This window comes from Mesoplodon densirostris, chromosome X (genome assembly GCF_025265405.1).
Source record: "Mesoplodon densirostris isolate mMesDen1 chromosome X, mMesDen1 primary haplotype, whole genome shotgun sequence".
Taxonomy (NCBI): domain Eukaryota; kingdom Metazoa; phylum Chordata; class Mammalia; order Artiodactyla; family Ziphiidae; genus Mesoplodon; species Mesoplodon densirostris.
This window is the reverse complement of record NC_082681.1, coordinates 121,050,351-121,069,949: the sequence shown is the minus strand read 5'-3', so window position 1 is coordinate 121,069,949 and position 19,599 is coordinate 121,050,351. Positions and strand designations below refer to the sequence as shown.

At 45.8% G+C, this 19,599-nt stretch overlaps 1 protein-coding gene across 1 annotated transcript in view; it reads right to left on the bottom strand.

The window, feature by feature from the left end:
• The window catches only part of MAP7D2 (MAP7 domain containing 2), a 113,204-nt gene that overhangs the window by 15,272 nt on the left and 78,333 nt on the right, over positions 1 to 19,599 (bottom strand). The window contains exons 9-10 of the mRNA XM_060086872.1: positions 3,188 to 3,456; positions 2,478 to 2,610 (exon numbers count right to left, since the gene is read on the bottom strand). Of these exons, the coding sequence (XP_059942855.1) occupies positions 2,478 to 2,610; positions 3,188 to 3,456 (402 nt within the window). The remainder of the gene's footprint in view (positions 1 to 2,477; positions 2,611 to 3,187; positions 3,457 to 19,599) is intronic.

The following is a 19,599-nucleotide window of genomic DNA, read 5'->3' as shown; positions in this document are numbered from 1 at the left end:
GCTGGAAAGGCTTGCTGACAGGGAGCAGGGCTTGACCCGAGTCGGAGAATGGAAAATGTGTCTGCTGACAAGGAGCTCGAGGCCAAGGGAGGCAGCGTGAAAGCAGATGAGGAGGTGTGGATCTGCAGGGGACGGGGGTGCTCAGGCCGTGGCAGGCCTCCTGTGGGCAGGGGAGTCACTGGTTTGTTAAAGGACAGGAGCAGGACAATGACACTTATTTGAGAACAGGCACTGGGGACACAGTGTGGACAGTGGATGAGCTCCGGGAGACCCAGAGCAGGGAGCTCAGTGCGGATGCCACAGACACAGTCCAGGTCAGAGACCACAGGGGCCAGAGCTCAGGAGGGGAGGAGGGGCTGGAGGGGAAGGGAGACGAGAGAGATGCTAGAGGCGGCCGAGACAGACCTGACAGGGGACGGGACACTGACGAGGAAGGAGAGGGGAAAGGTGAGAGCTGGCTCGGACACTTCTGATCTGGTTGCCTGGAGACGTGGAGGACAGAGCTTGTGAAAGGAAAAGGAAGTCTGCGAGAAAGACAGTAAGGTCTGCTTTGGAAATGCTCAGTTTGAGATGCGTGTGGGACACACTTAAAGGAAAGCATAAAGCAGTTGGTAATACTGCCTGCAGGTTCTAGACCAGTGCTAGCCAACAGACCTTTCTGTGATGAGGGAAACATTCTAGAGATTTGTGCAGTCCGATGTGGTAGCCACTAGCCATGTAGCTACTGAGCACTTGAAATGTGGCCATATGGCAGGGGAACTGAATTGGACTTGATCTTAGTGTATTTCCATTTCGGTGGCCGCCTGGGACTAGAGGCAGTGGTACTGGACAGCACAGGCTCAGGAGGCATCAGTACCCATGTGTGATTTAATGCCTTGCTTGTACCAGAAAGTATTGAAGGTTTACAGAGCAAGATGAAATTGGCTTCAGAAATAGATGGTAAAACAAGGCAAAGAACAGATGAGGGTAGAAAGGGAGATGAGAGCAGAGTTGGGTTAGCACCCCAAATGCTGAGCATGAGGATGCTGTGTGAAATGCGAGCCCCAAACTTTTGAAGCCAGAGGAAGCTGGCAGCGTGATGGGGGCGCGGGCAGGGCAGGAGGGCGCAGCGCTGCTCGGGAAGGTCTTGTCAGGTGAAGCTGGCCAAAGACTGAGGGCTGGGAGCCCAGGTGATGCGTGAGGGGCTGAGCGGGAGACAGAGGAGACTGAGAAGGAGAGGCCAGAGAAGCAAGGGCGAGCGCGACACGGTCAAAGTCAACCAAGAAATGGATTAGGAGTCTGGCAATTAGGAGGAATGGTGAGTGTGAGGTCTGCAGACTGAGTGTGAGTAGAGGAAATAGAGACAGGCAGTACAGTCAATTCTTCGAGGAGCTGCGCTGTGAAGGAAACGGGAGAGGGTGCTGGCTGGAGGGCAGAGAGCTGCACCTTCCTTAGCACAAGCTACAGGCACGCGACTCACCTGCTCAGGGCCTGCGCATCCCAAGCCCTATCACTGAGGTCCTGCGACTCATCTTCCTCTCCTGGGACCTCCCTTCACACATCCTGCGGCCCACCCAACCCAGCCCAAGCACACCACTCAGTAAAAAGACCTGCTGCTGTTGACCAAAAGGTCGGAGGTGGGAAAATCATCAGAGAAGTCCAGAGTTCAAAGAAGGAACCAGCCAGACCTCCCCCCTCCCCCTTCAAAAAAATAAATCAGCAGAAGTGTAATGACAGACCACAAAAGACTTGCCAAGGTCACTTAAGGATGAAGAATATTCTATTACTGATTAAACTCAGCGCCATGGTTGAGTGAAGCACGGCAACATGGCTGGCTCCCTGTCCCATTAAATCCTCTCAACAGCACTGGACTGTACTCTGTGATTATCCTAAGAGCTTCCTTTATCAGTTTAATGATAAAATCTACCTTGCCCTTCAACATGCATTTCTCTCTGAATACTAAGACCAGAATAGGCAGAACTGTCTTTATTTTGACCAAGTGCCCCAGGGGTCAACGCAGTGGTTCTCAAAGTCTGGTGAGCTACTGAAGCGGGACATGGCCTGGGCCTGTGTATTTTCACCACAACCCATGACTGACTCTGACACCCTCCAAAGTTTAGGGACCACTGTCATGACATCTTCTTTCGTGCTCCAGGATGGGAGTCCCCCTACCTCGTGTCTCATGGACTATGAGGTCGGCTTCGGCCCCAGCTAGGAGCCTCTGCTCAACCCTCCTTTCTCTTACCTGGGGGTGAGAGTTAGAATAATTTTGGGGAAAAAAACACAGTTCAGGAAGCAGAATCAAGATGTCTACATCCGGAACCTCCTGTCTTTTCAGGGAGAACCTCACTCTATAAACAAAACTCAAACTCCTTTGATAGCTCTACGAGGACTGGCTGGCCCTAGAGTGTATGCTGAGGACAGGGGCTGTTGGTATCACTGACACCCAGGAGCTGGGAGTTCCCGCGCGGTCTCAAGGGGCCTGAGCACCTCCACACCTGTCTTGTTCTTCCTTCTCCAGACGTTCCTGCTGCTCCTGTTCCTTCTGCAGCCGGGCCTGTCGTCTCTTTTCGGCCAGCATCTTTGCGGCCTCTCCTGCATCAGTGGTGCCCGCTGTGGGCTTCCACGAGGCTGCATTGGAGGAAAAGATCAAGGGAAATGAAACAGTGACTGCACTCACATGGCAGCTACCACTTGGAATTGAAAAATCCAACCCAGTGGGTGATGGGAAATGCTGCTAGGACCAGCACAATCAGCCACCAAGCAGAGAGGCTGCAACAGGCTGGCTGTGACCCTGGATGCATTCCACCATGGAGGGCAGTGGAGAGGGGACGGGGAGACACAGGGTCACCAGCAAGTCCCAAGGCAGCCACCACCACTGCGCCTATCTGGGTGAACTCACCGCAGCTGTCACGGAAGCTTCAAGGACTAAAGGAAGACCCTCTCTGTGGGAAAGGCAGATGCTGCCTGGATGCAGCTGAGCACCCCCGTGGGCTTCCACAGCTAGGAGCAGCGTCAGCCCCTTAGTCTCCTCTGCCAGGAGACCCTCAGGAGAGTGAGGGGAAGGACTCGGGGCAACATGCAAGCCTGAGAAAGTGGCACGAGGGCATGGAGTTGTCTCTGGGAAAAATCCCCGTCTCTCCCCCAAACCCGAGACTCCCGCGTGGATGGAGTCAGAGGGAGAACCGGCTGGGCGAGGAGGGCCTACCTCCACTGCCCTCGGCTTTCCCTGCCGTGGCCTCATGCTTCTCGGTGGCGTGCCTGTCTGCCACGTGCTTCTCTGGGGCCTCCTCCCCAGGTGGGCCGGCTGCCTGCTGAGCCAGGGCGCCCTCCCTTTCCTTGTTGCTCTTCTCTTTCTCTGCTTTCTTCTTGGGTGTTTCCTGGCCAGGAAAGGTGGGGAAGCGGTACTTCACCGGAGACCCTGGGTATGGTGGCTTCACGTTCTTTGGAGACTGTGGATATGCTTTTGAAGTTGCCCTGGAAAACCAAAACCACGCCAGAAGATGATTACCGGGCCTGACCACAGAACCCTCTGTTCCGAAGACACCTGGTTCCAAAAAGTTGAACAATTTCATCCTTCAAGGGGAACAAATGTAACGCGGAGCACACACTCAGAAGTCCCTGAAGTAGGACTTCCCTGGTGGTGCAGTGGTTAAGAATCTGCCTGCCAATGCAGGGGACACGGGTTCAAGCCCTGGTCCGGGAAGACCCCACAGGCCGTGGAGCAACTAAGCCCACGCACCACAACTACTGAAGCCCACGCACCTAGAGCCCGTGCTCTGCAACAAGAGAAGCCACCGCAACGAGAAGCCCGCGCACCACAACGAAGAGTAGCGCCTGCTCGCCGCAACTAGAAAAAGCCTGCGTGCAGAAACGAAGACCCAACGCAGCCAAAAATAAATAAATAAATAAATAAGAAGTCCCTGAAGTATTATCACCCTAACAGGAACATATGGTATCTAGAACATGTCCCTGGGGGAAGGGACAATATTTTAGGAAGCCCAGCCAGTGACGTCATGTCTGAATTTCACTTAAGTTTGACCACAACATAAGAATAAACCCTTAGGCATTTTCCTACCTCCTCTTTTTAGAGGAGCACCAGGGTTGGATCTGGCTTCAGCATAAGGCAATGAACGACCCTGCTCCCATTTTTTTCTATTATGGCAAAATACAAACAACATGAACTTTACCATCTTAACCACTTTGAAGTGTACAGTTCAGTGGCATTAAGTACATTCACACTGTGGTACAACCATCCCCACCGTCCATCTCCAGAACTCTGTACTCTTTAAACACTAACTCCATATTCCCGCCTCTCCCCAGCCCCTGGCAACCACCTTTCCACTTTCTGTCTCCAGGAATTTGACAATTCCGCACACCTCACAGAAGTGGAATCGTACAGTATTTGCCCCTTTGTGTCCGGCTTATTTCCCTCTGCACAATGTCTTCAATGTTCCTAGTTCCTTTTTTTTTTTTTTTTTAACTCACCTCTACGGAGGTATAATTGACATCTGGTTCCTTTTCAAGTTCTGAGAAACAAAGTCAGCCAAGAGGTGGGGACGGGGTGTCTTTTTGGAGGCTCTTAAGGTTTCAAAGACTCTCTCCTGCTACTGGGAAGATGCAAAAGGTGAGGGCAAGCCCGTGTCTACCCAGGGAAACACCACTTTGTTAAAATGCAGGACTCTGTCTTACATCTGTTGGAAGAAGGTCCATTACAGGTGTGCTGGCCTAGGCCTGGCTCCTGGTGACCACTGGCTGCTGGTGAGGTAGATAACAGCCTAGCTTCAGTTGCCGAGTGCACCCAAAGTTCGCACAGGGGTGCGACATTTGTGCAGAGTACTTTTAGAAGAACATAAAGTAATCTGTTCGTACATTACACATTGTCACTCTCAACCCTGTAGCAGGCTGAACCATATGAAAGTGCTAATGTTCAACCATTTTTGATCTACAAAAACAGCAATAAAAATGGCAACTCAACATAATATTAAAGGCCAATTTCTCACTAGAGACCTAAAGAGTTTCCTAATCAGATCTTGGTGGTAAGGAAAAAATATAATCAGATCAACACTGAACTTGGTCTTGAGCTGGAAAATAATCCTCAAGTGGTAGGTGGACTGGAAAAGATGCAGGCCAGTTTTCCAATGGTGCTCTCATGGTAAAAGCCCAGCTCCGGGTGTGAAGGAGAACACGTTTCCTCAGTTAATGCCAGGCTGAGGGCCACACAATGACCCAATGAATATGACTTGAACGTGATCTGAATTTTAAAAATTCAGTTATTTCAGCATCAACCATTTTACTGATATGGAATCAGTCCAGATCCCACTTCCATGGTGGACTGTCAACCCCTCTCTGGTAGTCTGCTCCGTAGCTGGACCACTGTGACCCCAGAAAGAATCACTTCATACTCGCCACACCGACTTCCCTTGTGCCACCGTTCTGTTAGGCCTGGAACCACACAGAACCCCCGTGACACCTCGTCCACGTGGACGGTGCTCCCTCTTTGCAGACCGTTCTCCCTCTGCCCTGAGGCTCAGCCAACTCAGGCCCCACCATTCCCGAGGGACCTCTTGACAAGCAGGCGTTTCTATATAACCTTGGTTTTCTACTTTTGTTCCTACACCCTAACCAAATAAAAGCCAGGCACCGAATCCTCTTGCTTCCTCCATATACGTATGCATATGTACCAGGGTTTCTCAATCCTGCCATGACATTTGGGGCTGAATCATTCCTTGTTGTGGAGCTATTCTGTGCACTGTTTAGCAGCATCCCTGGCCTCAACCCGCTAGATGCCAGTAGCAATCTCCACTCCCCCCGACCCACCCCAGGTTGTGACAGTCAAAAATGTCTGCAGGGCTTCCCTGGTGGCACAGTGGTTGAGAGTCCGCCTGCCGATGCAGGGGACACGGGTTCATGCCCTGGTCCAGGAAGATCCCACATGCTGCGGAGCGGCTGGGCCCGTGAGCCATGGCCGCTGAGCCTGCGTGTCCGGAGCCTGTGCTCCGCAACGGGAGAGGCCACAACAGTGAGAGGCCCGCATACCACACACACACACACACACAAATCTGCAGACATTGTCAAATGTTCCCGCAGGGGCAAGATCACCCCCAGCTGAGAACCACTGAGGTGAGACATACATACAGCGCCCCCCACGCCCCTTCTATCTGTATAAAGCAGGTAAAAGTGGTGCTGCTCTGGTTGAGGGCCAGTGTCCTAATCCCCACGCCCCCCGAGGCCCACCTATGAGTCTCCTGAGAGCCCTGGCTTGAGAGGGAATCATCAGTGCCTTCTGTGTTCAGACAGCCAGGGTCGCACCTGGATCCCTCCCCCAGTGATGTGGAGCTCACACTCCCTCTAGCACCCTCCAAAACTGTGTCCACGCTTCCTGAGGGCTGTCTGCACACCAGCCCCTGTGCTGCTAAGTGTATTTGTGTATGTATGTGTGTATACGTGTATGTCTCTTTTAGTTGTCAAAAACTGGTATGACACAGGTACTATTATTAGGGTCACTTTATGGAGGAGGAAGCGGGCTTAGAGAGGTTAAGTAAGCCACGGAACTGCAGTCTGCGCCCACGACTCCCTGACTCCACTTCTTCCAACTTGGCCCTACTCCCGGTGTCGCAATGGTGGCTAAGCCAGAGCTTGGGGTCACCACGATCCCTAGATGTTCATTTTAGACCTGGCACAGAGTAAGCACACAACAGCTGTTAGATATCGGTGTTAGTGAAACATATAAAATAAAAATCCGAATCATCCTCACAGACAAGAACGAACCAAAAGCAGGAGGAAGAAATAAAACAGGGGAAACCACAAGCCTCGCTACCTTATGATGACAGCGCTCCACTAAGCATCGTTTTCCAATCAGCTGCAAAAACCTGCATTTAGGTTCAGACAGCCTGTACCACCGTACAGCAGGGGATCTTCTGCTTGGCAACACTCTCCTTCCACGCTGTCGTCTAGGGCCATACTGCTGCTATAACCACCAGGAGAGTGTCTTAAAGGACCTGGTCTAATGCACTCAGGTGATCAAAACACGTCACTTACTCCCTGGAATGTCAAGTGCATGCTCTGTGCAGCTCCGGTCCAACCACTGTGCAGGGAGGGGCAGTGGCAAACAATTATTCCTGGATGTGGGATTTGGAGAGAGAGGCAATAGGCAAGGTGGCTATTTTACGGTAGATGACGCGGACAGAAACACCTTCTCCTCCCGTAAGCATTCCTATCTTGACTCATTAAATAGGAGCTTCTGCTATTGAAAGGACTGGCAGAAAGCCGTCTGCTCTTCCTCCTTGCCCTCAACCTCCTCCCCACGGGCTGAGGCAGGACTTCTCTGCTTGGTGAGACATTTGAGTTCTCTCGGGCGCCTGCCTGCAGCGAGCGCACACCTGAGCTTCCCTCAGTGGTGCCTGAGAGGTGGGTTCCCCCCAGGGTCCTGGTGCAGGCGCCTCTGCTGCGCATGGGCAGACATGCGAGGAGCTCTTCTGCAGACCCCACTCCCACCAGGAGGGTCCCCGGGGCTGCACTATGGGGAGTGGGTAAGAGGCCTGAACTGGCTGCAGGCCCACTTCATTCTATAGTCTTTCCTTAGTAGCAGAATGCCAGCATCTGGATCCCAACATGACCCCAGGGTCTAGTCTAAATGGCTCGCTCACGGAAGGGAATGAACCCGATGCCAGTCACACCCTCAGTCAGTGTGCCTGGAGCCTGTAAGAGGGACATGCAGGGCAGGGCTACAATCCCAGGGGGAAAAAGCTGGTCTGCCCTGGGTGTGAGAGGTTCTGACAGCCTCAGACCTACTCAGCCCTGCTCAGCCTTGCTTCAACTTGCTTTAAGAGAACAGTCACGCGTAGCTTCTGTTCACACCACAGACTGTTCTAAATAATACTGGGCCAATTATCCATGAGCACACATCTAAAAATAACTGCTACCTGATAAGTAAGGGTGAGTTATTTGGGATAAAACTCAACATACTAAGGAGTCTATCTACATTCCCCTACCCCAGCCCTTGCCCAATAAACAAAATAAATGAGAACGCACACACACAGACTCCTCGTACGCACAATACAAACATGACCTTCAAATTAGAGAAGTGTAGGTAAATCACTGATTTTTTTAACAGCAAATGACCAAAATACAGAATACAATCTTAGAAGTTCCCTATTTTATCTCCAGATCCATACAGTTTCCTGCTCAGCCTGCCTTACTACTTCCCTACGTGGATGCAGCACCTTGCCCGCAAGAGCTGCTGAGCGTGGGAAGCTTGAACTGGGCAATGCTGGTCTCTCTGGCAGACCCCGAGGCTCTCTGGTCTCCTGCTCGCACCACTTACTGCAAGCCAAACGAAGTCTGGCAAAGCTACTGTTTCCCCAATTTCCTAGAAATAGATATCTTGGCTGATGAAAGAAATTAAACACAAATTAATCAGGGAACTCACTGTGCTTTCATAGAGTTTTGTTTTTAAGTACCGTCTCATCTATTTAATAAGGGTCTATTTGGTCACCACAATAACCCAGTGAGGTAGGTAGGAAATTACTATTAACCATATTTTAGATAAGAAAACCAAAATCCTAAGTGCTTAAATGACCTTTCCCAAGAGGTGTAAACAGATGAGAGAGCCAAGTCACTTGATTTTTCATCTTGCTTTTTTATAGGTTTTCCACTCCAAGTTTTAAAAGTTCAATACTTCCAATGATTAAACATCTAACAAAGGGAATTCACTAATTTTGTTGGGGTGGTAGAGATAGGCCTTCCTGATGCACAAGGCAGGATTATATAACCTTTTGAGGTTCCATGACTGGTGGGAAATATGAACAAACACCTCTGTAAGTAGAGCAGCAAGAACTCTCGGGAGAGGGTTGTCATGCTTCTGAACGTGAGTTTACTGCAAAGCAGATCCCCAAAGGACTTTTTTCACTCCATGTCTTGGAATCTAGTTCTATTTTTTCCAAAGCCACTTGACTCCAGGCACAGTGAACACAGCCCACCCACAGGATGGGAGGGGTCATGGCCTTGTCAGCACAGCTTGGCCAACATTCTGAGAAGTCTATTTGTCAATGGTCCCATTTTACTATTTACTTTCCAGAGAGAAAAAGAGCAATTTTATACCACAGAGACCTGTGGATACCACCTTAACCCAGTGATCAAAGTTACCATCACCAGTAATGAAACAACTTGACATCATGGCCTCCTGATAAGATGCGCTGAGAAGGAACCAACATCCCTTCCACGGGATTCCTGCCCCAAATGTATAACCTGAGTCTAATCATGAGGAAAGAGCTGACTGACTCAAACTGAAGGACGGTCCTCAAAAAAAAAAACAAAAAACAAAAACCGGTCTGTGCTCTTTAAAAATGTCAGGGTCATAAAGAAAGGCTGAAGAACTGTTGCAAGTTAACGCAGACTAAGGAGGTAAGACAACTAATTGCAATGTGGGACGCTGGGTTGGATTCTGGACCAGGAAAAAAACTGTTCCAGAGGATCTCACTGGGACAACATGCAGAAGTTACATACAGTCTGTAAATTAAGTAACAACATCATGTCAAATGTTAACTTTTCTGATTTTTCACAATTGTACTGGGGTTATACAAAAGAATGTCTTCATTCTTAGGTATAAAGGGTCATGATGTCTGTAAATGATTCTCAAATAGTTCTTGGAAAATGTGTGTGTGTGTGTGTGTGTGTGTGTGTGTGTGTGTCTATGGGGACTATGTGAGAGTGAGTAGGGGATGGGAATGATGAAGCAAGTGTGGCTAAATGCTAATAGGATGAGTCAAGTTCTAGTCTTGCAATTCTTCTGTAGGGCTGAAATGATTTCAAAATATAAAGGTTTTTAAAAATTGGTCTAAACTCAAATTATCCTCTACTAAGACGGACAAATACAGGACAAGGACTGGGTGAGCAGATAAGTATGGCTGTGAGGAGGGGGTATAACTTAATATTTTCAATGATCCTTTTCAAGAAAATTTTCAGGTAAGAATGTAAAAGCCTATTTGAGAAGGATGGTGGTAACACAAACATTAGTGAAATTGTCACTGCAGGGAGCCCTGATCCACTGGAGATGCTCCTCTGTGGGCAGGGAATACCATGCCACCCATCTACCAGAGAAGCCTATGAGAATGGTGCTCGGCAAGGATTGATTAAATGTCCTCAACTACCAGAGAAATAGGCTGGCTCCAGGAGCCTGTGATTCTGAGAGGGAGGTGCTTATTTGGGGCCATCCATACAACTTTGCCTTAATTTTTTCCCTCATGTGGACTATCTGTTTTGTTTCTAACGCATGATAAAATGAAATTAGCCTAGATTCCTGACACAAAATTGATCTCAGGTAAGCTATCTCTGAAAGTCATTATCTTTGGCAGATTATATTTTCCAAAGATGGCCACAATAATATCTCCTCCCATCCCACATGATCTTCTTGAGTTTATTTTTCCACCCCATTGAATCTGAGGTGGTCCCACTGCTTTGACCAAGAAAATACAACAGAGAAGGAACACTGTGCCAGTTCGGGGCATAGTCCTTAACTGGGGTTAACGGGCCATCATCCTGAATGGGCCGTCTTGGACCTTAAGCTTAGTCGAGCCCTAGGCTGTAATTTAACTGTAGCACCAGATGACACTGAACCGTAATTGCACGCAAGACCCCAGAGGTGAGAACTTCCCAGTGAGCCCATGTCAACCCACAGAACCACCACACAAAAGACCCTAAAAGAGACCCTTCCAGTAAGCCCAAGTCACAGAGCTGTGAGAATTAATAGCAAATCGTTGTTTTATGCTAGTAAATTTTAGAGAGTCTATTACAGCAGCAAGGGATAACGGACACATTCCCCATCATAATGACCAAACTAACTTAGAATACATTTCTAAGAACCTGAAACCATGAGAGAACATTTCACACTGCAGAACTAGGGGTCCAGGCAGCACCTACACACAGAGGCAGAGGCAGGCTGGGTAAATGCGCTTGGCCACACTTGATTTCCTTTCTCTAGGTTACAAGAAGAAAGATATGCTCCATCCACGTCTTTGAGAGTCTTGCTGAAGCTAGTTTTTTAAAACCCATACAAGTACCGGACAATGCCAACCAACAATGAAAATAAACTTGAACACTTAAAAGAGCAAAGCCATTAATATGCACAGCCGCCTACAGTGACTTAATTGATCTGAGATCCGGGACGGGAACAATGCGCTGTCAGAGCCTTTCATCACACGGCCCGTCTGGGTTTCTGGATGGGAGTTCAAAGTGGCTAGCCCCCCGCCCCAGGCCATTCAAAGCCACATCACTTCCAGTGTGCTTTAAAGATCACACGCTTGGTCTGCACAGAGGGAAAGTTGAAAATGCCACTTTGCTTGGGGCTTATTTTGTGTGACACCATTTTAAAAACCAAGTGTTTCTTTTTCATCATTCTTTAATATTGAGTACACAAAAGAATATTTATAAAATACGAAAGGTATGAAGAATGATAAAACAAATGCTCACACATGCACCAGCTAGCTCAAGGGAAAGACATACTATGCCAGGGTCTCCCATGTGCCCCTCCCTGAGCCCATCCCCAACTTCCCACTCAGAGGCCATCATCACTCTGCATTTTATGTTTGCCATTTCCTTAAAATCATCTTACCACATTTATATTCTTAAAAACACACTGGTTTTGCAACATCTAGGGACTCAGTATACATGGAATCAAACTGCTGACCTTCTTCTACAACTTCCTTCTCGGCACTACGTTCCTGAGATCCACCCACTGGTTGCGGGCAGCTGCAATCCACTCTTTTTCACTGCTGTATAGTTTGGTTGGATTTTCAGAATATACTTACCGTCTACTTGACTTTGCACATTTCTCAGACCTGGCCCATACCCAGTGTGCTTCAGCCGCTAATTTTCACCCCAGGGAGAAACTAAATTTCTTTCTGAACATTTTAAAAATCAAGAAACGTTTGCTATTCCTTAGACCTCTCAACTTGGTAATTCTGATTTAGAGGTGCCCGAGCAACTTCTATTCCCAGGGCACCTCATAAAGAGAGAAGGATTCTGGAGTTTGACAGTACACAGGCAGTCTAGCTGTGTTAGTGTGTGCTACTTTTCCTGCCTGTGTTAGAGACAACATGTATGAGGCTCTAAAAATAAAAGCCAGTCCATTAATTTCTCTTTGTTGAAAGTGGCAGGAACACTGTGCAGCATGGTACAGAAACCAGCATCCCTCATCATTAAAAAATTCCCCAAGTGAAATATACAGCACAGAAAAGAGAATGTTTAAGAAACTGATCAGGGCTTCCCTGGTGGCGCAGTGGTTGGGAGTCCGCCTGTCGATGCAGGGGACACGGGTTCGTGCCCCGATCCCGGAAGATCCCACATGCCGCGGAGCGGCTGGGCCCGCGAGCCATGGCCGCGGAGCCTGTGTGTCCGGAGTCTGTGCTCCGCAACGGGAGAGGCCACAGCAGTGAGAGGCCCGCGTACAGCAAAAAAAAAAAAAAAAAAAAAAAAAAAGAAACTGATCAGTGGGAGAATAGACTGATGAATGTCCCAGAAGGAACGAGGAGGCAAAGGGCCTGAGTCCTCAGGTAGGTTTGGCCTCAGCATTGCTCAGACCTGCCCAGACCACTCTGCCCTCCAGGCCCGCCTTTCCGCCCTGGCTAGCGTCCCACAGACTCATGTTGCACGCAGACTGTGCAACAATAAACTGAGTCAGCCCCCCGCCCTTGCGGCAGCCTAGCAGGAGATAATCAAGTACAATAAGGCACACATCAATTCGGCCTGCTCCCTCACCTCATGCAGGGCACTCTGCTCAAATGTCACCTCCTCAGAGAAGCCTTTTCTGACCACCCGATCTAGCTCCGCCCCTCCACCGTCCTCCTCCATCTGACCCGGACTCATTTTTCTTCACAGCACTTATCACCACCTGATATTATATTTGTTGTTCACTGTCAGGCAAGCTCCATGAAGGCTGAGAAGAGCACTGGATACAGAGTAGGTGCTCTATGGGTGTTCGATGAACGAATGAATGACCCAGCTATGTTCTGTTAGCACAGTGAAGGGGGCGAATTCAGCTTTGGCTAGTTCTGGACAGCTGAGCTGAGTCCTGAGGGATGAACAGTTCAAGATGGGCAGCTCTCTCTTTGGAGCAGGCCTGGAACTGTCCTCATCTGGGTCCACATCTCCCTCCCAGCTCTCCTGGGGCCCGTCCAAGTGGAGACTATTTTCATTCGTTTGGGGATTCTCTGGAGCATCTGGCACAGTGACTTGCATTCATTCATTCTATGAATACTTATAAAGCTTCTACAAGGTGCCTATTACTGTTCTAGATAGAGTAGAAATTTTAAATATTTCTTTAAATTGAACTGCATTTTTAAAAGTCTGGGATTGTGTTTGAGTATCTTTGGTCAGAGAGAGCTTTTTAAAACTCGGATGATATGTCCTTTAAAATATAAAATAGTTCCTGAATCACAACCTTCAAGATTTTCAACTTCAAAGGAATAGCACAGAACCCACTGCAAGCTTGATACCAAAAACTGAATTCTCATCTCTATAGAGGGCAACTACCCTCTTGGTTCGCCTCAGTGAAATTTACAATGATGATGCAAGGACCGTGAGTCAAGACCCAGAAAAGAGAGGGTAGAATCTGGAAAAACCCCAGTACGAATAGGCTTTTCTCTCTGTTAATGTCAACGTCCCAAACTGACAGCAGAGTACTGACATGCAAATGGAAGGCTCAGAAATAAGACAAACAGAGACCTCACAGCTCACCTAATGGATTTGGAGTTTGCAAGAAAGCAATACCATAACCAAAGACAGGCAATACAGGCACAGAAAGAATGCAATGGACTTAAGAAAAAAAAAACCCCAAGATGCTATTAATTCAGTAATGTGCTACAGAAAGATTTTCTTTATGGAAAGTACATACATCGATAACCAGTAGTACTGGTTTATAAAAACCATAGCAATCTCTGAGCAAAACAATATTAGTGAAAAAATCTCTGTTAGGAAGCAACAAATCAGAAATAAGAGCTGCTATCATCTTGAAACATTTTTTAAAAATTCCCAAGTGTTAGAGGGCAGACAGCAGAAGCAAGAAGAACTACAACCCTGCAGCCTGTGGAACAAAAACCACATTTACAGAAAGACAGACAAGATGAAAAGGCAGAGGGCTATGTATCAGATGAAGGAACAAGATAAAACCCCAGAAAAACAACTATGAAGTGGAGATAGGCAACCTTCCAGAAAAAGAATTCAGAATAATGATAGTGAAGATGATCCAGGACCTCGGAAAAAGAATGGAGGCAAAGATCGAGAAGATGCAAGAAATGTTTAACAAAGACCTAGAAGAATTAAAGAACAAACAAACAGAGATGAACAATACAATAACTGAAATGAAAACTACACTAGAAGGAATCAATAGCAGAATAACTGAGGCAGAAGAACGGATAAGCGACCTGGAAGACACAATGGTGGAATTCACTGCTGCAGAACAGAATAAAGAAAAAAGAATGAAAAGAAATGAAGACAGCCTAAGAGACCTCTGGGACAACATTAAACGCAACAACATTCACATTATAGGGGTCCCAGAAGAAGAGAGAGAGAAAGGACCGGAGAAAATATATGAAGAGATTATAGTCGAAAACTTCCCTAACATGTGAAAGGAAATAGCCACCCAAGTCCAGGAAGTGCAGAGAGTCCCAGGCAGGATAAACCCAAGGAGAAACACACTGAGACACATAGTAATCAAACTGACAAAAATTAAAGATGAAGAAAAATTACTGATAGCAACAAGGGAAAAACAACAAATACAAGGGAACTCCCATAAGGTTAACAGCTGATTTCTCAGCAAAAACTCTACAGGCTAGAAGGGAGTGGTGTGATATATTTAAAGTGACGAAAGGGAAGAACCTACAACCAAGATTACTCTACCCGGCAAGGATCTCATTCAGATTCAACTGAGAAATCAAAAGCTTTAGAGTCAAGCAAAAGCTAAGAGAATTCAGCACCACCAAACCAGCTCTACAACAAATGCTAAAGGAACTTCTCTAAGTGGGAAACACAAAAGAAGAAAAGGACCTACAAAAACAAACCCAATGGGCTTCCCTGGTGGCTCAGTGGTTGAGAGTCCGCCTGCCGATGCAGGGGACACGGGTTCGTGCCCCGGTCCGGGAGGATCCCACATACCGCGGAGCGGCTGGGCCTGTGAGCCATGGCCGCTGGGCCTGCACGTCCGGAGCCTGTGCCCCGCAACGGGAGAGGCCACAGCGGTGAGAGGCCCGCATACCGCAAACAAACAAACAAACAAAAAAACCCGAAACAATTAAGAAAATGGTCACAGGAACATACATATCGATAATTACCTTAAACGTGAATGGATTAAATGCTCCAACCAAAAGACACAGGCTCGCGGAATGGATACAAAAACAACACCCATATATATGCTGTCTACAAGAGACCCACTTCAGACCTAGGGACTCATACAGACTGAAAGTGAGGGGGTGGAAAAAGATATTCCATGCAAATGGAAATCAAAAGAAAGCTGGAGTAGCAATACTCATATCAGATAAAATAGACTTTAAAATAGAGAATGTTACAAGAGACAAGGAAGGACACTACATAATGATCAAGGGATCAATCCAAGAAGATATAACAACTATAAACATATATGCACCCAACATAGGAGCACCTCAATACATAAGGCAACTGCTAACACCTATAAAAAAGGAAATTGGGCCTCCCTGGTGGCGCAGTGGTTGAGAGTCCGCCTGCCGATGCAGGGGATACGGGTTCGTGCCCCGGTCTGGGAGGATCCCATATGCCGCGGAGCGGCTGGGCCCGTGAGCCATGGCCGCTGGGCCTGCGCATCCGGAGCCTGCGCATCCGGAGCCTGTGCTCCGCAACGGGGGAGGCCACAACAGTGAGAGGCCCGCATACCGCAAAAAAAAAAAAAAAAAAAAAAAAGGAAACTGACAGTAACACAGTAATAGTGGGGAAATTTTAACACCTCACTTACACCAATGGACAGATCATCCAGACAGAAAATTAATAAGTAAACACAAACTTTATATGACACAGTAGACCAGATAGATTTAATTGATATTTATAGGACATTCCATCCAAAAACAGCAGATTAAATTTTCGTCTCAAGTGCGCACGGAACATTCTCCAGGATAGATCACACCTTGGGTCACAAGTCAAGCCTCAGTAAATTTAGGAAAATTGAAATCATATCAAGCATCTTTTCTGACCACAATGCTATGAGATTAGAAATCAATTACAGGGAAAAAAACGTAAAAAACACAAACATATGGGGGCTAAACAATACGTTATTTAATAACCAAGAGATCACTGAAGAAATTGAAGACGAAATCAAAAACTACCTAGAGACAAATGACAATGAAAACACGACGATCCAAAACCTATGGGATGCAGCAAAAGCAGTTCTAAGAGGGAAGTTTATAGCTATAAAAGCCTACCTCAAGAAACAAGAAAAATCTCAAATAAACAATCTAACCTTACACCTAAAGGAACTAGAGAAAGAAGAACAAACAAAACCCAAAGTGAGCAGAAGGAAAGAAATCATAAAGATCAGAGCAGAAATAAATGAAATAGAAACAAAGAAAACAATAGCAAAGATCAATAAAACTAAAAGCTGGTTCTCTGAAAAGATAAACAAAATTGATAAACCATTAGTCAGACTCATCAAGAAAAAGAGGGAGAGGGCTCAAATCAATAAAATTAGAAACGAAAACGGAGAAGTTACAGCAGACACCACAGAAATACAAAGCATCCTAAGAGACTACTATAAGCAACTCTATGCCAATAAAATGGACAACCTGGAAGAAATGGACAAATTCTTAGAATGGTATAACCTTCCAAGACTGAACCAGGAAGAAACAGAAAATATGAACAGACCAATCACAAGGAATGAAATGGAAACTGTGATTAAAAATCTTCCAACAAACAAAAGTCCAGGACCAGATGGCTTCACAGGCGAATTCTATCAAACATTTAGAGAAGAGCTAACACCTACCCTTCTCAAACTCTTCCAAAAAATTGCAGAGGAAGGAACACACCCAAACTCATTCTATGAGGCCACCATCACCCTGATACCAAAACCAAAGATACGACAGAAAAGGAAAATTACAGACCAATATCACTGATGAATATAGATGCAAAAATCCTCAACAAAATACTAGCAAACAGAATCCAACAACACATTAAAAGGATCATACACCATGATCAAGTGGGATTTATCCCAGGGATGCAAGGATTCTTCAATATATGCAAATCAATGGGATACACCATATTAAAAAACTGAAGGAGAAAAACCATATGATCGTCTCAACAGATGCAGAAAAAGCTGTTGACAAAATTCAACACCCATTTATGATAAAAACTCTCCAGAAAGTGGGCATAGAGGGAACTAACCTCAACATAATAAAGGCCATATACGACAAACCCACAGCAAACATCATTCTCAATGGTGAAAAACTGAAAGCATTTCCTCTAAGATCAGGAACAAGACAAGGATGTCCACTCTCACCACTATTATTCAACACAGTTTTGGAAGTCTTAGCCACGGCAATCAGAGAAGAAAAAGAAATAAAAGGAATACAAATTGGAAAAGAAGAAGTAGAACTGTCACTGTTTGCAGATGACATGATACAATACATAGAGAATCCTAAAGATGCCACCAGAAAACTACTGGAGCTAATCAATGAATCTGGTAAAGTTGCAGGATATGAAATTAATGCACAGAAATCTCTTGCATTCCTATACACTAATGATGAAAAATCTGCAAGTGAAATTAAGGAAACACTCCCATTTACCGTTGCAACAAAAAGAATAAAATACCTAGGAATAAACCTACCTAGGTAGACAAAAGACCTGTATGCAGAAAACTATAAGACACTGATGAAAGAAATTAAAGACGATAACCAACAGATGGAGAGATATACCGTGTTCTTGGATTGAAAGAATGAATATTGTGAAAATGACTATACTACCCAAAGCAATCTACAGATTCAATGCAATCCCTATCAAATTACCAATGGCATTTTTTATGGAACTAGAACAAAATATCTTAAAATTTGTATGGAGACACAAAAGACTCCGAATAGCCAATACAGTCTTGAGGGAAAAAAAAAAGAGCTGGAGGAAACAGACTCCCTGACTTCAGACTATACTACAAAGCTACAGTAATCAAGACAATATGTTACTGGCACAAAAACAGAAACAGAGATCAATGGAACAAGATAGAAAGCCCAGAGATAAACCCACACACCTATGGTCAACTAACCTATGACAAAGGAGGCAAGGATATACAATGGAGAAAAGACAGTCTCTTCAATAAGTGGTGCTGGGAAAACTGGACAACTACATGTAAAAGAATGAAATCAGAACACTCCCTAACACCATACATGAAAATAAACTCAAAATGGATTAAAGACCTAAATGTAAGACTGGACACTATAAAACTCTTAGAGGAAAACATAGGAAGAACACTCTTTGACATAAATCACAGCAAGATCTTTTTTGATCCACCTCCTAGAGTAATGGAAATAAAAACAAAAATAAACAAATGGGACTTAATGAAACTTCCAAGCTTTTGCACAGCAAAGGAAACCATAAACAAGATGAAAGGACAACCCTCAGAATGGGAGAAAATATTTGCAAATGAATCAACGGACAAAGGATTAATCTCCAAAATATATAAACAGCTCATGCAGCTCAATATTAAAAAAACAAACAACCCAATCCAAAAATGGACAGAAGACCTAAATAGACATTTCTCCAAAGAAGACATACAGATGGCCAAGAAGCACATGAAAAGTTGCTCAACATCACTAATTATCAGAGAAATGCAAATCAAAACTACAATGAGGTATCTATCACCTCACACCAGTCAGAATGGGCATCACCAGAAAGTCTACAAACAGCAAATGCTGGAGAGAGTGTGGAGAAAAGGGAACCCTCTTGCACTGTTGGTGGGAATGTAAATGGATACAGCCACTATGGAGAACAGTATGGAGGTTCCTTAAAAAACTAAAAATAGAATTACCATATGATCCAGCAATCCCACTACTGGGCATATACCCAGAGGAAGCCATAATTCAAAAAGACACATGCACCCCAATGTTCATTGCAGCAATATTTACAATAGCCAGGTCATGGAAGCCACCTAAATGCCCATGGACAGATGAATGGATAAAGAAGATGTGGTACATATATACAATGGAATATTACTCAGCCATAAAAAGGGAACGAAATTGGGTCATTTGTTGAGACGTGGATGGATCTAGAGACTGTCATACAGAGTGAAGTAAGTCAGAAAGAGAAAAACAAATATCGTATATTAACGCATATATGTGGAACCTAGATAAATGGTACAGATGAACCGCTTTGCAAGGCAAAAATAGAGCCACAGATGTAGAGAACTAATGTATGGACACCAAGGGGGAAGGGGGGGCGGGGAGATGAATTGGGAGATTGGGATTGACATGTATACACTGATGTGTATAAAATTGATGACTAACAAGAACCTGCTGTATAAAAAAATAAAATTAAATTAAAAAATTTAAAAAAAGAAAAAAGAAGGTTAAAGAAAAGAAAATTCCCAAGTGTTCATTAAACCTGTGTATTATCCTATGT